The 17,933-nt window shown below is 40.2% G+C and overlaps 1 protein-coding gene and 1 long non-coding RNA gene across 4 annotated transcripts; one reads left to right on the top strand and one right to left on the bottom strand.

Moving 5' to 3' along the window:
- Nucleotides 1–6,483: 6,483 nt before the first annotated feature.
- Nucleotides 6,484–16,284, top strand: LOC134868529 (kinesin-like protein KIF2A). Of its 2 annotated transcripts, XM_063889734.1 has the most exons (21): nucleotides 6,484–6,658; nucleotides 7,529–7,623; nucleotides 7,874–7,993; nucleotides 8,141–8,195; nucleotides 8,780–8,899; nucleotides 9,390–9,493; nucleotides 10,141–10,236; nucleotides 10,385–10,439; nucleotides 10,597–10,759; nucleotides 10,975–11,065; nucleotides 11,147–11,210; nucleotides 11,305–11,396; nucleotides 11,545–11,687; nucleotides 11,782–11,986; nucleotides 12,630–12,740; nucleotides 12,827–12,894; nucleotides 13,027–13,116; nucleotides 13,831–13,975; nucleotides 14,298–14,399; nucleotides 14,911–15,046; nucleotides 15,529–16,284. In XM_063889734.1, the coding sequence occupies exons 1-21, from the start codon at nucleotides 6,598–6,600 to the stop codon at nucleotides 15,612–15,614; spliced, it is 2,202 nt and encodes a 733-aa protein (XP_063745804.1). In that variant the 5' UTR covers nucleotides 6,484–6,597; the 3' UTR covers nucleotides 15,615–16,284. The 2 variants fall into 2 exon arrangements, with proteins under 2 accessions (XP_063745804.1, XP_063745805.1); XM_063889735.1 differs by lacking the exons at nucleotides 14,298–14,399; nucleotides 14,911–15,046; nucleotides 15,529–16,284 and having other exon boundaries at nucleotides 13,674–13,906.
- Nucleotides 13,539–17,637, bottom strand: LOC134868530 (uncharacterized). Of its 2 annotated transcripts, none has more exons than XR_010166292.1 (4): nucleotides 17,507–17,637; nucleotides 15,736–15,855; nucleotides 14,279–14,446; nucleotides 13,539–13,960 (listed from the first exon to the last, which is right to left on the bottom strand). It is a non-coding gene; the product is annotated as an uncharacterized LOC134868530 (long non-coding RNA). The 2 variants fall into 2 exon arrangements; XR_010166293.1 differs by having other exon boundaries at nucleotides 14,279–14,428.
- Between the last annotated feature and the right edge of the window lie 296 nt (nucleotides 17,638–17,933).

Below are 17,933 nucleotides of genomic sequence, written 5' to 3'. Positions count from 1 at the left end.
TCCCTCCCCCATTCTCTCAGTTTCTGCCCCTCTAATTAAAGATCTCTGGCCCGTTCCCTGACAATCGCTATAATACCATACAGCCTTTCAGCTTATTGGTAGCCTAAATAAAGATGAATTCTAAATCATCTAATTTCACATTCGATTGACCTACGCAGTTCCACAAGGACATTGTTTAGCTGAGTACTAAAGCCTAGTTTCTTTATGCATAAAGAGCAGTGCGTGAGGTTAATGACAAGCATAACTTATTTTTTCCATTAAATGACCTTAAGAGAAGAGAAACCATAGCTCTAACTGCCAATGAAACCCTGGGGGGATGTTGCAGCTCCAATGAACAGGACTAAGGGCCCCATCGTTGCCAGAAACCATTACCCACTGAAGACGCTTCACCGCTGCGGCCTCCACCATGGAAATGAAATCAGTAAAATGGGCAGTAATTCGATTGGCTCCTTTGTCCTCTCAGAGCCTTCAGTTCTTCAGCACAGATCTTCAGACTTGACAGTGATTATTAATTAGCAGCCATTACAAAGCGTGCAGGGGATGACATGTGCTTGTAAGGGTCATTTTAGAGTCAACAATGCACCTCCTCCTGAAAAAGGAGGAATCTTACAGTGATGGAATAAGTATGCAGATTATTATAGCCTTTAACAATACTCCACTACAAGGAAAAATCCTGCAATGGAAACATACCTATTACCTTATTACTTAGTAAATCAAGATGTATTCTTAATAAGGAGTAATGATTGTGCAGTTAACCGTTATGTTCAGTGTTTTTCTGTGAAATAGTTGTGTTTGGATTAATATTACTGTTGCATGTCTGTGTTGCATTTTACAGCAATAGATGTTAAAGGTTGTGCTGATTTGAAATCTTTTATTAACTGTCCAGTAGTCAAATCTACAGGAATGCATCATATTTTACTTTTCAGGAGCTCATAAAATCAGCCATGTTTTCAGCTTTATGCCAATACATTTTCTAGCTGATCTAAGAATGTTTTAAATTGTAAGTTAGATCATTTTCCCAACACATTTAAGAAAACTTTGTCCTGAGTTTATGAAAACCAATTAAAATCGACCCATCTGGAGATAAATGGTTTTCACTGGAATGGAAGAGTATTAAAACATTAAAAGGTAACTTAAACTGTTGAGAGATTGGACAAAAAAAAACGATACTCCTGAGTCTGGAGAAGATGTTTAAGGCAGCATAAAATGGAAGTTAAATGAAAGTAAAAGTGTCTAAGATACTTTAGACAGTACTTTCCACCACTGAACACTGTGGAGCAGGGCCGCAGCCATGCTGTGAAAAATAGAGCAGAGTAATAACGGGTTCAAGACAAAACAGGTCCCACTTTTCAGATATTCTTTCTTTGAAATGATGAATGTCTTCTAAGAACGCTCTGAAAGTACTGCATGTTTCCCACAGCAGCACTTAACAGTGAGTGCCATGCCTGCTATTATAGGAGCTTATTAATGCCTTCTGTGTGATGACGCTGAATACACTTAAATTAGCATAATGAATTATCTGTAAACCATGCTTCATATTAAAAATACATATATTACAAATAAACATGTGTTAAAACAACACTAAGACAGGTCCGAGAGGTCAGTCTGAGCGGCTGATTCAGCCAAATGTTGCTTTTTAACTCATTAAACCAAAATTAAGAAGCGGTAGTTTCTAGAAACTTCATGAAAATGCACCTCATCTTTTGTGAGTGTCTTTTGTCATCATTTCTGTATTTGACCTGCTGACCCAAAAGATGTGTGTGTTTTTAAGTTACCATTATTTGCAGTAGCCGCAAACCATTAGTAGACCTGTTATATTATTGTTTGAATGGCCTGAAAGCTGATTATAAATATGATTAAAAAATGCAGTTATAGAACAAGAAGCCTGTGTCATACGGTAGACAAACCTGACTGTGTGTAATAGTGACAAACTTAATGAGTCTCTACTGTGATTCTTTATTTTGGATTAATTCATGTTGTATGAACACCTTTTTAACGTCCACTCAGATAACTTGTGATATCACATTGTTATAAACACAACCTAAAACAAAAATGCCAACACAGTAATCATTATTAATGTCATTAGAATCTGAAACGAGCAGCTGATCCCAAACATTTGCCAGACAACTGATCTAATTTGAGCTGCTGTATAAATCAGAATCATTGTTTATCAAACTGCTGCAGAAGAAAGACTCTGATCAAGCTCTGTGCGTCCTTCATGCTGCACGTTAAGATTATGAACCTGGTCAGATATCTGATCAAAGGCGGGCACGACATAATCACATAACTCTGTGTTTAGACAAGAAGTAAAGATTACAGAATCTGAGCACTTCCCTACATAATGTCAATATTCCTGATTATATGACAAGCATGTGCGTGTTAACACAGTGTCAGACACACCCCTCTGGTTCTGCCTGTTACAGATCTGTCAATACTCCTCATGTCTTTACATGTTTGAGTGAAACTACATCACATGTTGAAAACAAGGAGCAGATTTTAGCCTCTACACCACAGGTGAGTCATACAACCTGATTGAGAAGACACAGCAGACTCACATGCACTGAAACAGAAGAAGCACGGCCTTTGCAAAGTGAAGGCAAGTGGGAAGAAAGGGGAATTTCCCCAGCTGCAAACCGCCTTCAAAAGGATTTTCGTATGCAGTGTCTGTGCAGTTCATGAATTATCCATGATTGCAAAATAGATCCCTTGCCGTAGCTGCACTACATGGAATATTGGTATGTAAAATAATGCGAATGATCCCCAGAAATATGTATGCATGCATAGCTGGTCTGGATTCAGTCTGCAGTTCTCTGCCAGACAAATTAGCTTCCTATGAGAGCCAAATGTCATGAGCAGTTTGGGCGAATTGAATCCTTTAACAGAAGCATAATTGCATGAAAAAAATACTATTCATTGTTCCATTTGCCTCGTATGACATGCTTCAGTGTAATCCTCCTCTACTCATACACACACACCTTGACACAACAGCAGCACAATAACGCGTGTCCATTAATCCTCCAGAAACCAAAGCAAACAGAAAAAAAGCACTTTCTCAAATCTGACAGGGGAGGCTGTGGTTGCTGGGGAAACGCCAGACAGTGATGGCCGACACCTCGGGGACCGGATGGGCTGATGGGTAATTGAGGGAATGCGTGAGTGTTTGTGAGTCTGTCCCTCTGTGAACGTGTGTGTTGTTAATGAAAGAGTGTGAATAAGTTGAGGAGGCAGGCTTCAGTCATCTGAGGGGATGGATGGGTGGATGGGTGGGACACAGGGGGAGTGACAGATACAGCTCAGGGCTTTCAGAGGGAGGGGGGGGGTTGACAGCTGTTTGATGTGGGTGCATTTCAATACTCCTAAGTTCCTCCCTTGTGTCACTCTGCCTTCTCTGAAGTCAAACAAAATAAATAACAAACAAACGAATGATTCTTTTCCTGGGGATAGCAATACTGGGATGATAAAAAAAAAGCTCTGCTGATATTCTGTATTTTAGTTTTTGGGAATAACTCACCTAAAAAAGGCCAAATCCAACAATGTCGCTACACAACACAGGATTTATCTAATTTCTCCTATTGCTATCCCTAAAGCAAGAATTGCAAATGTAGATTTGCAGCTCGGCCCACCATCCAGCCTGAAGTATCAACTATTAAAAAGGTTTAAATAAAAAGTCACCCTTAGGATGAATTGCAAAAAATGTGGGGATCTTTTACGTTTTCCTCTGGCGCCACCATCAGGTCAAACTCTTGATTTGTCCAACAATGTAACAACAGAGCTGCTGTTTTTTAGAGGTAAAATTATCCAGATATCTGGTGGTTTTTTGTTTTTTTGTTTTTCTTAGTGTTTCCTTCTTTTACTTTTCTTCCCCTAATCCTGAAATAAAATGTCTTCATCACAAATATGCGAGGTGATTAACAACCAGCTGACAATTAACTATTAAAAACACTCTCACTGAAAAATATCATGGCAATAAGAAATACATCATACATATACAAACACACGTTTGTTTTGCTTTTACTTTCTTTTACTTTTTGCATGGGGAGGATGTTACTAAAAAAAACAAACAAAATGCAAAAACAATGACAATAAAAGGACTATAAATACAGCATAATAAACTCTGTGACCGAGCCTCTGGGTATCTGTATCGGTTATCCTATAAAGAGGACTGCTGCCACCGTGTGTTCAGTGAGAGGAATTAACAACCCATGAGCTCACAATCTCTATTCTGTAAATATTAGTTCATATTGTGGGCTTCTGTTCCCATAATTATTACTATACTGAATAGACCACCAACTCAAATAGTTACTATATAAGTTGCTGTCATTTGATTGACCATCTAATAAACTAATCATTTCAGCTGGCTACATTTACTCAACTACTGTATTTAAGTCATTTTAAGTACTGGTGCTCTGCGTTCAATTTCCATTAAATGCTCATTACTAATATAAAACTCAACAATTCATGATGTGATAGTATATGTTATGCATGCCAACAATATAAAGGGTATTTCATTAGGATGCACATTTACCTCGGTTTCGCGCACACACAACTTGAGACACAAACACCATTGCTACACCAAAAACAACAAGACACAGAGGTTGAGCTAGCTGGCATATTGGAAGATCTTGTGGGCTTCTAATAAACGAGCGATGGTAGTGGCATGCACACAGACACCGCTTCCTCGAGAGAGAGCTAACGTACGACCCGCTGCGGGTTTCTGCTACAGAGCAAACAGTCACATATTGATTTATACGAATGCTCTTGTTAAAAACACATGTGAGAATGCTGTTATGAAACGAGCAGATCAACCCTGTGCCTCAGTTTTATTCATGCTGCAGTCGACTGTCAGTCAACAGCGACACTCTGCGGCGGCTCTGAGAAGGCTGCATGACGGGCGAGTGTCCACCTGTGCGCGTAGGCAGATAAACAGACATCCTCCCCTGTCTTGCACTCGGTTATGCCCTCTCGTTTGTGCTACAGCCCCCTCTCCACTATACTCCCTCATCAGCAGTGGCGTGAATCCTGGCTCAGGATGGCGCATCCAGGCCTCCCACCCCTCTGACTGCACTAAAATAGTCTCAACGACCGATGAGATATTTACTGTACCATGTTCGAATGGCTGGAAGAATGCTTAAACAGCCAGTGAGGAAAATGCAGTCTGAATTTGAATGCACAGTGTAAAGTCTAATCATCATCCACAGTAGCAAACCATAGGCATCTCAGAGCATCTCACTATTCAGTGCAAGTTAGACTGCAGGAGAAGCAAAATGCTTTATGTACTTTTCTCCTGCAGAAAAGGATCCTGTAAGAATTCCAGTTATGTTTTTTCTGTTCATGCTGATTGGTTATGCAATGTTCTGTGGTTTGCAGCTAAGCGCATACTGTACACCTCTACAGGTCCATGCAGACAGCTGAGCAGCTGCATCTCTTTTCTTCTGCAGGACGGAATACAACCAGGCGATGGTCTACATCACTGCATGAGGACAATGACAGGTGACAGTGGAGTGATCCGAGAATGGATGACATCCAACGGAAAGTAGGTATGGCTGCCACTTTCCTCCACTAATCCTGTATAGACTCTAGAGGTCCGATTGAAACACCAAATGTCTCTCTATGGTCTGGAAGATAATTCATGGAGGACCACATTAATCCCACGTTGCATGAAAAACCATTAAACGGTTATATAAAGTACCATTTCTGTCCGCCAATGTTGTGATTCCTGCCGTATGGCAAAGGTTTAATAATCGTTACTTGTATCCCTGCCTCGGCCCAATGACTCAGAGACGTTTTGTCTAATCCAATGTGTTCTGATGAAGAGATACTCCTGAGCTGGTGAATCTCTTACCTCAACATTGATAGTACACACAACATATATATTTCCCATCTGCCCTACATATTGTTTATAGTACACATTCTATATATTATAATATTCTGCCATACACTCTGTTATACATAATATATGCATCTGTCCATACTCCTCATTCAACAGTGTTAAAGTATTTAAATACTCTCAAAGTATTTCCATATGTATATATTTCACATCCTCAAATCTGTATTGTTGATATTGTAAATATTCTTCTCTCTTTTTCACTATTTTATTTATCTTTTGCACCATGTATGTTGAGTTGTTGGAGGAGCACGCGACATAAGATTTTCATTGCCAACATATACACTGTATCTGCTGTGCATATGACAAATAAAACCTTGAAACCTTGAAACCTTGAAACCTAATAGATGCTACATTACAGTGATGAACACATTAATGCATCAATATTTATAATCCCATTCATTACTATATATTCATCTTCAGGTATTCTGCATGATTCCTTTTATGTTTGGTACTCATATTTTACTGTATATTGTATGCATTTCTAACGTGTGATATTAGTATTTTTATTGAAGTAATCTGAGTATTTCTTCCACTGCTGCAAGAAGAGAAGATGCTTCTTACTTCACCACTCGCGCATGCGCAGCGTCTCCTCCTCTCCTGCCTCTCCTGTGACTGACCGCTAGTGACCTCGGTTTCTGCAGCAGCACACAACTTGAGACAGCAAACACACATTGCATACACCAAAAAACAACAAGACACACGAGGGGGAGATGGCTGGGATATTTGGGAAGATCTTCGTGGGCATTTACGTGGAGATAAAACGGAGCGACGGTACGTGGCATGCACACAGACACCGCTCTCCATCCGGAGGAGAGGAGCTAACGTACCGATCACCGCAGCGGGGTGTTTTCTGCTAAGCTAGCAAACCGCTACATCTTGTTATAGAGATGTCTTGTTAAAAAACACGATGAATGATGCGTTAAAACGAGCAGAAATGCTGTTTTTATATCATGCTGCAGTCGACTGTCAGTCAAGCAGACACTCGCCGGCCGGCCTCAGAGAGAAGCGGGCTGCAGTGCGGGCGGGTCTGTCCACCTGTGCGGCTGTACGGTCAGATAAAACAGACACCTGCCCTGTTTTGCTCTGGTTTATCTGCCCTCTCCGTATTATGGCTACAGCCCCTCCAGTCTGCACACTTATAACTGCACTGCATCATCCAGCAGTGGCCTGTGAATCCTGGGCTCAAGGATGGCTGCATCCATGGGGCCTCTCCCCCCTCTGACTGGCACTAAAATAGCTCTCAAACAGCCTGATGGAGATTTATTTTACTGTACCAATGTGTCGATATGGCTGGAAAGAATGTATAAAAACAGCCAGTGAGAAAATGCAGTTCTTGAAGTTGTGAATGACAGTGTTAAAGTCTTTATCATCATCCATCATGAGCCACACCCATTAGCATCTCAGAGCAGTCTCCTTATTTCAGTGTCAAGTTATGACTGCAGGAAAGCAAAATGCTTTATTTGTATTTTCTTCCTGCAGAAAAGGATCTGATAATGATATTCTCAGTTATGTTTTTTTCTGTTCATGGCTGATTGGTTATGTCAATGTCTCCTGTGGTTTGCAGGCTAAAGCAGCATACTGTACATCCTCTACAGTCCCATGCAGCACTGAGCATGCCTCGCATCTCTTTTCTTTCTGCAGGACGAATACACCAGGCGATGGTCACATCACTGCATGAGGACAATGACAGTGTGACAGTGGAGTGGATCGAGAATGGAGACACCAAAGGGAAAGAGGTATAGCTGCCACTTTCCTCCAACTAACTTCCTGTATTAACTTCCTGAATGTCCCATTGAAACCACCAAATGTCTCTCTGTTGGTCTGGAAGATAATTAGTGGCACCAAGACATTAAGTCCTCTTGCACTGAAAACATATAAAAACGGTTTATAATAATATACATTTCTGTCCGCAAGTTTGTGATTTCCTGCCACAAAAGTTTAATGAAGTACAGTTAACTTTGTTATCTTTTCCTGCTTCGGCCTCAGATTGATCTGGAGAGCGTTTTTGCTCTGAATCCAGATGTTGTTCCTGATGAAGAGATACCACAGAGTCCTGAGGCTCCTCTTCCTCCTTCCAACATTGCCAAAACCAGCAAACTCCCCAAGGTCTGCTCCTATCAATTAGCTTTATATTTTTGACGTTACATTTCCTAATGACCTAAGAATGTGATTCTCCCTGAAAGTGACAGATCTTGCAGTCTATCAGTGTACTTTCAAACTGTATTGGTTTATGCTGCTGTCTTTTTTTCCCAGACCAAACGGATTACAGCAATACCTAAAGCTGAGAATCCTCCACGGGAGAATAGAGGTATGTTTGATTTAAATCAGAGGGTTTCGGTGACTGTGGTTCACTATAAAGCTCTTGTTGTATGATTGATAACATTTGCATTATTACTCAGCCAAATGTTCAGTGGCATGGAATTTTTTAGATTCAGTGTCAATGTCATTAGAAAACAAATAAAAAACTGCTCTGTATAACAACATCATCCAGGGAAGGTTGTCGGGTACACTTTAGACTTGAGTTGCTACAAGCTTATTTGGCGTAATTCTAAATGGTTCTTATCTTTTAAAGTGTATACAAATATAAGCTTTAAAAAACGGGTTCAACTAAATAAGAATATCATAAAATAAAAACAGTGACCATTAAAATAGTTCACTTTTTTACTGTCAATTGACTCATCCTTTATTATAATTGTAGCAACCCTACTTCAGTTTACTATTACTATTATAAAGCCCAAGAACTAGAACAAGTAAATATTTGGCCATTTTGCTCCCAAACGATCTGCGTGAATAGACACCAGTGGGTTTAGGTTGAAAAATAGGTTTGTTTGTTTGTTTGATTGTTTGTTTGTTTATTATTTTTTACTGTGGGATTATCTTTGTGCTCCTCAGCTGCAGCAGTAGGAACCACCCGGGCCCGTCCCAGCCAGCACAGCCAACCTGTAGAGCCCCCCCCGCCAGCCATCCCTCCCCAGTCTGCACTCAACCAGACCCTGCTACAGCAGCAGAACGGTAACACAGTCTCTACATCAGCATCATACATGTCAGTGGTTACTCAAGCCCACATGCTTCAGCTCTGTGATCTAGGATGTACAGGTAGTTTCCTGACCCAGTAAGTGTTGTTGTTCTTTTCTATTCGAGTTGTTTTTTGTGGAGGGATTACATTGCAGAGGCCACAACTAGTGATGTAATGCTTCCACACAGCTGTGGTCGTCAAAGGCTCTTTCACAGTCTCTCACATGCTTGGCTTCAGGACTTGGACTCATACTAGAGCACTTGTTTTAGTGGCTGTTGAATTTGCATAAATGTATGGTACTGTTGATTTAAAATAAGTCTGTAGTCTTTAATTCAACAGGCAGAGCATGACATCCGAAAGCAGCAGAATAACTTATTATGATATAGTTCCTGTCCAACATACAGGAAGAATGAATGGTCTTGGGCTAAACGTCTATAAGAAAAATACAGTAAAGTGATTTCTATTATTTTGCTCCTTTCTTTCTAGCACAACGGAAAAAATCCAACTGTGTGAAAGAAGTAGAGAAACTGCAGGAGAAACGAGAGAAGAGGCGACTTCAGCAACAAGAGCTCAGAGAGAAGAGAGCACAAGTGAGGAGCACACACACACACACACACACACACACACACTACAGAGCATCTGAGGTTAAAGATATTGTTTGGTTTCAGTGTACGGTTTCCTTACTGATGACCAAAACAACCACACTCCTTCAGGAGGAAAAAAAATCTGAATGTATGACTATGAAAATATTGTTCATTTCTTTAGCTAAAAAGTTTTTCTACAATAAATAAAACGTTTCACACTTTACTGCATAGTGGATACTCAGTGTGCATGCCTTGGGGTTTTCAAATCATATACTTTCAACTATGATTGGCTACCCAAAATGTCCAACTCAAAGAAAAGGAGGAAAGTAGGATTTTTAAAGAAATGTCAATTGTTTACTCGCATGTGTTTATAGAAATGAGTTTCAGTTCATATGGACAAGGGGACGTTGTGCTAATATACTTTGTTGGTCAATAATATGAACGAAATTAAGTAAAAATATAGATTCAAATTTAAGGCAGAGTTTGCGTCTCCGTTTGAACCCAATGTACAACCCTCCTAGAATAATTTAGATTTAAATATTATGGAGGTATTATATCCAAATGAGCTGGTTTTAGTTTGCTTTAGGTATTTACACATGTAAAGCTCAATTTCTAAGTTTCATTTATAACTTGTGTCCTTTGTTCCATTTCAGGAGGTGGATGTCAATTTACCAAATTATGAAATCATGTGTATGATCAGAGACTTCAGAGACAGTCTTGACTGCAGGCCTTTGACCAGTAATGATCTGGTAAGTCTGGTTTAGGGACAAACGTTCAAATTCAGTGTAAAGATGTTGTTTCATCTAATGGAGAAATAAATATATAGGTGAAAACTGAAGACGTATGTGGTGGCCTTCACCTGCTGAGAAATGATGCATGTACCTTTTAATGTTTCAGATCGAGGAGCACAGGATATGCGTGTGTGTACGTGCCCGACCCCTCAATAAAAAAGGTACGTTTATACTATAAGTGTGTTTAGACAGGAGGCAAATAAAATGTTATGCATCTTCTAATCATTACCCTGATCTAAATTCAGTCCCAGTAAAGGACATCTTCTTTGTAGCCTTTGTTTACCCATTAATCAAACTATTGTCCATGTCTCTCTTTAGAGTTGACGGTGAAGGATTTGGATGTGATCACCATTCCCAGTAAGGACGTGGTGATGGTTCATGAGCCTAAGCAGAAAGTGGACCTGACCCGCTACCTGGAGAACCAAACGTTCCGGTTTGACTACGCCTTTGATGAGAGCTCCACCAATGAAATGGTTTACAGGTAATGTTATTTTCTATGTAACCCGAAGGGAAATTATATGGGATTATAACAAACTTTACATAACAATAGTGGTAAAAAACCCTTTACGAAATAAACATGTCTATTAGAGATTCCCTTTTTCAATGCAATTACTTCAGAATTATTTGCTTAATGTTTCCAGATTAAACTTAAGATCCCCATGTTTTCCTGCTTGCTAACAAAAGCTCTTCTCTCAGGTTCACTGCTCAGCCGCTGGTTGAAACCATTTTTGAGCGGGGTATGGCAACTTGCTTTGCATATGGACAAACTGGAAGTGGGAAAACACATGTGAGTGCTTTCATTTTGAACTTAAGAAGAGTTTATAGTTTTCGTGCACTATTCCTGTCTGAACTCATATCTCCCTTTTAGACGATGGGAGGGGACTTTTCCGGAAAGAACCAGGACTGCTCTAAAGGGATCTATGCACTGTCTGGTCAGCTTCTCCCACACAGTACCTCTTCAGTGTCTTAACTGCTGGTAACGGCATCTGACTGAATTCAGGTCTTTCTTTTTCTTTCTTCTTGCAGCCAGAGATGTCTTTCTCATGATAAAGAAGCCAAATTACAAGAAGTTGGATCTCCAAATCTTTGCCACATTCTTTGAGATTTACAGCGGGAAGGCAAGTGTCTTTTAACACTTAACTAAATGAATTTATTCAGAAGAGATCTCTCTAATGTAAATGTTTTATTTGCATAATGCTTCTACCAGAACTGCCGGATGAAATTACCACATGCCATTATTTCTACTGTTCTATTTGTTTGGAAAAGGTGTTTGACCTGCTTAACCGCAAGGCCAAGTTACGGGTCCTGGAGGACGGGAAGCAGCAGGTGCAGGTGGTGGGGCTGCATGAGAGGGAGGTGAAGTGCACAGAGGACGTCCTCAAACTCATCGAAATTGGAAACAGCTGCAGGTATGATCGTTTAAGAAAGACACAGCAGCATGAACAGAAGTTTGTTCCGAAAAGTTAGGACTGGTGTTCATTTCTCCCTCTGCATCTCCTTCAGGACTTCTGGTCAGACCTCTGCAAATGCTCACTCTTCTCGGAGCCACGCCGTCTTCCAGATCATTCTGCGTAGGCGGGGGAAGATGCACGGAAAGTTCTCCCTTATTGATCTGGCGGGGAATGAAAGAGGGGCGGACACGTCCAGCGCTGACCGACAGACTCGCCTTGAAGGAGCCGAGATCAACAAGAGCCTGCTGGCACTAAAGGTCTCCTCTTCACTACCTAAATATCCCGTGCTTTAGTGACTTTGCTGTAAATCCTGTTTGGGCTTTGGTGGTTGCTCAGTTTTTAAGTGCAACGTTGTTTATGACAAAGATTTTGGAGATTTCACCATTTAACCTCTGACCTCGACAGTCTGGATATGATTACATATATCCTTACGCTTTTGCTCCTACAGCAGCCTTGGTCAGAGGCATTGTGTTTTTTCTGATTTTTGTGTCTTTCCGTCTATCATCCCATCTATCTACCTAACCCTAACGCGTCAAGGGAATGATTGAAATGTTGCACACATGTCCACTTCAACCCAAGGATAAACAGATTACATATTGTTTTTCAAAAATTCAACTTCACGTCAGTCCCAATCCCTCAAATGCAATGTCTTAAGGAAAACACAAACTTCCACTTGTACTTAAGGCGAACTGTTTTAAATGTAGTGATCAAAGGTCAAGGCCACTTTATGATATTAAAGAAATTAAAACTGAAAATTCACGCATTTGGGAATCTGGTACCAAAGTATATTTTTGTATAGTTAAGCGATTATCAAAATAGTTTCCGCTTGCGTCAGTATAACTACATTTAGAAGTTGTTTCTCCACACAGCCTCTGATGATGTTCCTGTCTCTGTCTGCAGGAATGTATCCGAGCGCTGGGCAGAAACAAACCTCACACTCCGTTTAGAGCCAGCAAGTTAACCCAAGTGCTGCGGGACTCCTTCATAGGAGAAAACTCCAGAACATGCATGGTAAGAACAAAGTAAAGTTTTGTGTATATAATTGTACCACCAACTAAGCTACTAACCTTCTACCCTCTAAATATTTCCTTGCACAGATTGCAACCATCTCTCCTGGAATGGCGTCATGTGAAAACACCTTGAACACGCTGAGATATGCCAACAGGTAAATCAGATGGTCTTAAACTAGGACAAAAAAGCTTTCAATTACATTATTTTGAGAATGATTGCACAACTTAACATGATTCTCCTGTCTCCTCTTGTTGTGTTTCTCCGTCTCTCTCCTGCCATGTTCCAGAGTAAAAGAGTTTGGGATAAGTCCTTCAGATATTCCCTTCAACCAGAGCGCCGGTTCAGGGAGCCGCTCTGATCTCTCCCCGACTTATGAGTACGATCACTTTCTACTTCGTCTTTCATCATTTCTCTCCACATCACCCCATCATAAACACTTTTTGTTGCTTCCTCTCCACTCAGAAGTAACATCAATATTTTCCATAATGCAAACATTTATATGTAAGAATGAGCTCGCCTTAAATATGAGTTCACAAGAGCATGAGTTTGTAGTAGTACTAGTTTCGAGCCAATCACGATCCAGTATGTTACTGAAACAATGATGATGTGGAAACACAAAACACTCAGTGGGCATCCGTAGTTAAAGTTTTGATAAACAATGTTTGCATATTCATGATCTGGAAGTTTCATTGAGGTAGACAGAAGTCAGTGTAACCTCAGGAAAGGTAAAAACATCAGACACAAATGATTCGAAGCAGAGTATTTTTATTTGTCTTCTAATTGATATTTAATGTTGGCAGTTTCCCTTTGGGCTAGGATTTGTTGTTACCTCATTTAAGTTTGTGTAGGAGACCATTTCTGCATTTTTGTTATTTTTTCCAGTTTTCTCCATCTCCAAGTGTGTGTTTATTTTACTGCTTTTATTTTTTTCAGGCTTCTGAACCTGCATGGAGTCAGTCTGTATTTTTTTTGTTTCCCTTTGCATGTGATCAGCATTTTCACCAGCAACATCTCAGACCATTGCATGCAACAAACAACCCTATGCTACATCAGATAGCTCAGCAGAAGTTACACCATCATGTTATTTTAGTGTGAAGGAGCTCCCAGTGGACCCTGCAGCAGGGATGGACATCCGTCAGGGAGGATGTGTGAACCAGCTGGAGGTGCTGGAGGCTCAGTGGGAAGTCGGGAGTTCTCCACAGAGAGATGATCTGAAGCTGCTGTGTGAACAGAACGTAAGATTAACACATACCCCCTCATTCATCATGTATGTAGGCTTGGTTTAACAAAGCAGATAAGGTACTTGTTTTTCATGCCTCCAAGCTATACTCAAATACTTAGACTGAATACTGGACTAAATTTGTGCACAGAAAAAGAAATGTGGACTTTATCACCAATAACTTGCATATAAATTGCATTCGTTGGTTATGTGTGAATTTTAAGAAAGACGTTAAATTGATTTGTGCCGGTAATTCATATTTTTGAATATCCAAACTGCAGACCGTTATTTCACAGTATCAATGATGTCAAAAACATACCTGGTTGCTCTCTCTATAGGAGGAGGAGGTTTCCCCGCAGCTCTTTACTTTCCATGAGGCCGTCTCTCAGCTGGTGGAGATGGAGGAGCAGGTGCTGGAGGACCACAGGGCCGTGTTCCAGGTACAGTCGACCGTTGAGAAAGGAAGCATCTCGGAAATGTCGAGTGTCTCATTTTAAATCACGCAAATCCATCAATCAAAATGTGAATAAAGCCCGACAGTTAGTGAATAATGAATCAATAACGTCAAAGTCAATGCAGACTCATTTATCAATGTTCTTGCTTTAACCAGTTTTGTTTTTTTTCAAATTTTAATCCATCTAGAGTATTTAACTACATTTTTTAATAGACATTTTCCATCATTATTCAATTATTGCTGCTAATTTTCTAAATATTTAGTTTGGCCATGATCATGCCAGACACACATGTGCTACAGAGACCCAATTTCCACCAAAGTACCAGCTCTGTTTGTTAATAATATGTGTAAAACTCTCACCCAAGTACCAAACACACACATGCACACAAAGTAAGATCATTGAAACATCATAACTGTCAGGTTGTGAAAGCCTTTATCAGCCTACATTATGAAATGTAAACAACACAAAGTATTAAAACTGCAGCGTGTCCTTACAGGAGTCGATCCGCTGGCTGGAGGATGAGAAGGTACTTTTGGAAATGACGGAGGAGGTGGACTACGACGTTGAATCATTTGCAACTCAACTAGAACAAATTCTGGATCAGAAGATCGACATCCTCACTGAGCTGAGAGGTAAAAACCGTCTGTCATTCCTCAATATTTCTGCCTTTCTTAGATATTTCAGCCCCTTTATGTTACCTGAAGGTAACATTTACAATATCTTCAGTCTCAATAAGTGCAATGCTACTTTTAACGAAACACAAGTCTGATTTGATAACAGATTAATTTGGAGGCTGCAGCAGCACAATAAAGACAGTGAGAGAAATGTGTCATGATGCACCTTCTAAGATCACTTTATCACTCTTCATCCTTTTTTGCACCAAGAACAGTTTAATAAGTCATGACACTCAGTGAAGAGGATAGAGGTCTCCTAATTAAGTTACAACTGGAGCAGAGGCGAAAGATAAATAAAACCAAAGTTAGAAAATTGATCAATGTCTCTGCATGGCTGAAAATCCAGGAGAAACTCTATAATACAAAGCATGAATGCTAACAGGAAATAATGTTAGGATATAAAAGTTTTGAAACATGACATTTTCCTTTCTTTTTTTTAGATAAAGTCAAGTCTTTCCGTTCTGCACTCCAGGAAGAGGAGCAAGCTAGCCAACAGATAACCCCGAAGAGGCCTCGTGCACTATAGACACACGATTTAAATGATATTTCACTGTAATACTGACTTGACAAAAGGCAAAGGCCTGCAACTGAGGAGGTCAGTGTTGACTAAAGAGCCGATGTAGCTCAGTTGTGATTTTATGACTTACTGTCTTCTGTGCGTCTGGTCCCTCCTCGACCCTTTTGCTGTACAGGCTGCCGCTGCTTTCCATCATGCACCCGTCCATCTGTTATACCAAAGAGCAGTCCGTCTTTGCTCTTTCATCCTCCTGTGAAGTGTATTACAAGGTTTTTGTATATGTGATGAGTCACAAGTGCTTCATTTTAAAAGAAAAAAAGGTGAATAATTATTTGTTTTACATACATTTTTTATAGAGTCAAATCATAGCTTATCCTCACTTTGGCCAATTTTATAAACAACTTTTGCCATTTTGTGCAATATTTGGAGGATTTTATTCCTGTACTTCCCCTTATTTCAGCTCCGGGGTGAACAGGGCATGTGGAGTTTGTGTGTAAAATAAGCCACTGTGTGTTTGTGTTGATACTGTATGTAATATATGTTTGATTGAGAGGAAGCTTAAACACAAAAATAACCTTGCATCAAATGAATTGACCTAACGGGGGCACTATAATCAAAGACAAAACAATTGATTTAAGTGTTCCACCAAATAATTACGGAAACAGTCATTTTTAATTTGCCAAAATAAAGAAACTACTTCTTGTTGCGGTACTTGTTTTTATTTGTTCTGTGAAAAACTTACTATAAAATGTTAAAAATATCAGGATACCTTTAATCGTCCCACAGAGGGGACAGTTTCAATGATATGATAGAAGGTGAGAGTTTAAGAAACATAAACATTTCTTGAATCATTTATTGAAACTGATTATTGATTAATCACGAAGCACTAAATCAGGATGGATTACTCTGTATGGAGTCCCTAAAATGTAGTTGTTTTTTAAATGTCTAAGTTATCTAGGCACATTTTTTAAAAAGATGCTTTTAATACTTTTGTATGTCAGTTTTTCACTTGAATTACTGATGACATTATTTTAAATATTATGTTCCAAATAAATTGTGCCTTATTTGATTTAATTGTCTAAATAATTTCTCCACCTGTCAAGACTGTAAATGCTCTCCACCTATAGTCAGTCAAACAACATTAATGACCACAATACAGTCTAACACTTGCTACCTGGCCAGGAAAAAAGTAATCACAACTTTGGAAAGACTTTGAAAATATCTTCAGACCAATTGTGAGTGTTTAAACTCTGGTTAATTATCCTAAATTGTATTTGCCTCGCAGTAGCGGTTTTGGGCATGGGCGATGCGGGCAGCCACCCGGGGCGGCATTTCGTGGGGGGCTGCACGAGCGAGCACTTAAAAAAGAAAAAAGTCATCTGGGCCGGGAAGCGGTTTTCTATCTATCATATCACTGTGTGAGGAATTGGCAAATTGCCGCCCCATGCAGGAGCCCCTGCTTGCTGAGAAGGTGTCAGTGCACAGAAGCTGTGTGAGAAGGGGAAAGGGGAGGGGGCGCGGCTGCGGTTGACAGTTCACCTCTGGGTCTCCAAAATGAAACGGACAAGGGGGGGAACGGGGGATCCACTGTATATAGCAATGTCACTGTCAAACCTCGACTTTCTTCCAAATAACGCACACTTCATTCATAATATTATAATTACAGGCCTATAATTCCTACACGTTTTAGTTTGTCTGAATTGTGTGCATTAATTGATTCTTGAAAAGTAAGTTAGTTACATTACATTGTTATAATAAAAAAATGCTGAAAAAATAACACTTTTTTTACCCCCTTCAGCGGGAGGGGGGCGCTCGGAGGGCATCTCGCCCGGGGTGTAATTCCATGTAGAACCGCCACTGTTGGCTCGCGTAGAGCTATGTTTTGGCACGCAGTTACTCACCAGATATACGCCGAGTCGGTTAGTTCGCTAACAACCACTGGCAACAAGCAGACATGTCCAACTTTCCTCACTTCAGAGGCTTATTCTTTAACATTTCCCTCTGTCCGTATTAAACCGCCTGACTCACAGGCCGTCCCCTCACAGGCCCGGTCGGGGTGTAGCACACCGGCCACACTAATGAGGTGACACCTGTGTTTCTCGGTGTTTCCGTAGGCTCACGAAGCTGGTTGATGAGAGTCAGAGGGTTCACTTGGTTTGGTTTTTGTTGGCCCTGTGTTCACCTGAATGATTCACTGTTAAGCTAAGTTTTTACTTGTCTGTTTGCTTGTTGTTTGCAAAACTTTGAATTTGGAATTAAAGGACTTCTTTAAGTTAATGTCCTTTTAGAATATGGTAACAGTCCCTAAATGTCTGTAAAAAAAATAGT

This window comes from Eleginops maclovinus, chromosome 8, assembly GCF_036324505.1.
Source record: "Eleginops maclovinus isolate JMC-PN-2008 ecotype Puerto Natales chromosome 8, JC_Emac_rtc_rv5, whole genome shotgun sequence".
NCBI lineage: Eukaryota > Metazoa > Chordata > Actinopteri > Perciformes > Eleginopidae > Eleginops > Eleginops maclovinus.
This window is presented reverse-complemented; position numbering and strand designations above follow the sequence as displayed.